Raw genomic sequence first — 2,446 nt, 5'->3', positions numbered from 1 at the left:
ATCTTGAATTATTTAAACGCTGTTCTACATCTTGGCCCCCAAATGCCCTGGTACGGCCGAGAGTGGGGAGAGTCCGCTCTCCCTCTCGAAATGCTCTCTCATGGCCACGCGAATATATAGCCCCTGACAGGGAAGTCCTACTCACATTCTTCTCGTAGCGGGGGTGTTGTTTACAAAATTGAGAGGACGAAAAGCGAATGTCCGGCGCTTTAACCAGGTTGGTGGGTGTAGAGTATCCACCTAGGGGAGTTGGAAAACCCTGATTCCAAACCAATGGTGCACATGGGCTCCAGGATCCTGAAAGAACGAATGGCGTATGAACCAACTGTTGGTCACCGGCTACCATGGGACTGCATCTCCTCACGATGCTCCACTGCCTTGCGGATCAGACCTTTAGGTCAAAGGCTCGGGGTGTGACCCCCTAAGAAAACCACCTGCTTCAGTCTGGGCACCTGAGCAGTATCACAGCCCTCACACAAATCAAATGAGATTTGTGAGGCGCATATTTATCTGGTGCTTTTTTGTACCAATATTTATGTGTTTAAATAATAATAATAAGTTCTACATCTTGACTGCATGGAGGTTTGCGAAGAGATTTGGATGAGAAATTTAATGGATTCAGCCAACATCAATATACTATCGTAAATGTCTACAGTTCCATTTCACAAAATGTGGAACCTGTCTATAATTTATCAGCATTTACAAAAGAGATCATTTAGAGGCTAAACACCAAAGAGTCGTTGGACCGGTGTTCGCGTCTATTTAATCGTTTCATTTGATGAATTGGTTCAGTTGAATGATTACTGAATCAGTGATTCATGGCTTTCCCATGATTTATTCACTCGGATATTTTAAAATCATAGGCCTCCATAAGGATTAGAAAAAGAATGAGCAGTCTCTTGAGTTGATAAGTGGTGGTCTAGTGACAGTTACTCACCTTTCCACTTTGTGGTTGTCTGTATTAGTTGTGAAACGGACAGTTTTGAACTTCCGATGTACAGGAACACGCTAGTCTAATCACTCTCATCCACATGCCGCTCGAGGTTGTACAACAACACGAACTGGATCTTACAGACCAAAGTCTGTCAATTCCGAGATATAAGGTCAAGATTTTCGCTAGACTAATCCACTTCTAGGATTACCCAAGGCTCACAAACGGTCTGGATAAATGGTCAGTTCGTTAAGAAGAACAAAAGCAATCGTAGACATACGAGGGATAATCTCATGTCTACTACAATTCCATGATGTATGGTAATCCGTACTTCCATATGAGCCATTCTCTTGCCATTAAAATCATCGGAACTAAGCCTTCCGATTCAGCCACAATTTATTCCAATCTTGAATGGGTGTATTCCACACAGATACCGGCAACTAATCTTCATAAGCAATCGTTGTTGTCAATAAACGACCATTTGCATCTGAACAAAATGAGCACTAGTTAGCGTCACACGTCAAACTTCATTGTACCGAAACCATTATGAAATTCGTTCTCGTGAACGCACGTTTCACATTGAATCCTAATGTGATAGATGACAATGTTAAAGCATAAATATAACTCGAACAACCACCTGTTTTCCAATTCAATCAATTACTTAGACTCATGCCACAACTTCACGGTTGTAAAAGCAAACAGCAAGTAAGTAAATATATTTATTCGGAAATTAACACAAACATGTAAGGATGATTGTCACCCTCATTATTATCATCATCATCGTCATCAGAATCATCGTAAATCCAGTCCGTATTATTTTGCTTCTAGTGAGTAATCGCATGTTGCTTCTCCAATGGCGCCTCCAATACCAATGTATTGCCAACTACCTGAGCAGAAACAGATAACGGATCAACTGTCTCTGGAATCGCATACGACTGACTGAACTCTGCGAATGAGCTCGACCTTCCATGTTGATCACTCTTCTGCTTATGATGACGTCCACTAACCACAACACGATTCGAGTCAACATTCACAAACAAGTCTTCAGGTTTGTACACTGGGTCCACTGGAACTTCAACATGCAGTCGCTTCCCACCTGAACCATCATCCACATACGACAGACCATGAACACCTGAAATAGATAGGAAAACATACAAATGTTATGATGAAAATGCAACACACACAAACGAGAATAACACACCCACCAGATCACCATCAACACACACACACATGTTACATCTAAGTCAATCACAACTCCTCTCACCTTTCGCAACAAGAGCTTGTGATGCAGGAACTGCCTTAATCTGATTGTCCGATTTCGGTCGAACAGCCACCTGACCAGACTCGTTCAGCGTCAACGACTGGTTCTGATCAACCTTCACTGGAGCCTCCAACATCAAAACACCATCCTGAAACAAACGCATAGGACAAGATGGAACGAAATATCCAACTATTCTAACATGATTCGAAATGCAAACAACTACAAATACAACACACAATACCACCAGCAACCAC

The 2,446-nt window shown here is 42.2% G+C and overlaps 1 protein-coding gene across 1 annotated transcript; it reads right to left on the bottom strand.

Moving 5' to 3' along the window:
* Positions 1-1,637: 1,637 nt before the first annotated feature.
* On the bottom strand, positions 1,638-2,342 carry Smp_049240 (putative heat-shock protein beta-1 (HspB1) (Heat shock 27 kDa protein) (HSP 27)). Its single transcript, XM_018794684.1, has 2 exons — positions 2,196-2,342; positions 1,638-2,063 (listed from the first exon to the last, which is right to left on the bottom strand). The coding sequence occupies exons 1-2, from the start codon at positions 2,326-2,328 to the stop codon at positions 1,756-1,758; spliced, it is 441 nt and encodes a 146-aa protein (XP_018649072.1). The 5' UTR covers positions 2,329-2,342; the 3' UTR covers positions 1,638-1,755.
* Positions 2,343-2,446: the final 104 nt, after the last annotated feature.

The sequence above is a fragment of the Schistosoma mansoni genome, chromosome 1, assembly GCF_000237925.1.
Source record: "Schistosoma mansoni strain Puerto Rico chromosome 1, complete genome".
Lineage (NCBI taxonomy): Eukaryota > Metazoa > Platyhelminthes > Trematoda > Strigeidida > Schistosomatidae > Schistosoma > Schistosoma mansoni.
Note: the sequence above shows the minus strand (reverse complement) of the source record. Positions and strands in the feature narration are given on the sequence as shown.

Bases quoted from the DNA above. Each gene is read 5' to 3' on its own strand.
- Smp_049240 (XM_018794684.1), bottom strand. From the start codon at position 2,328: ATGTTGGAGGCTCCAGTGAAGGTTGATCAGAACCAGTCGTTGACGCTG. The intron at 2,064-2,195 runs GTGAGAGGAGTT...TATCTATTTCAG, and splicing joins ACAAGCTCTTGTTGCGAAAG to GTGTTCATGGTCTGTCGTAT.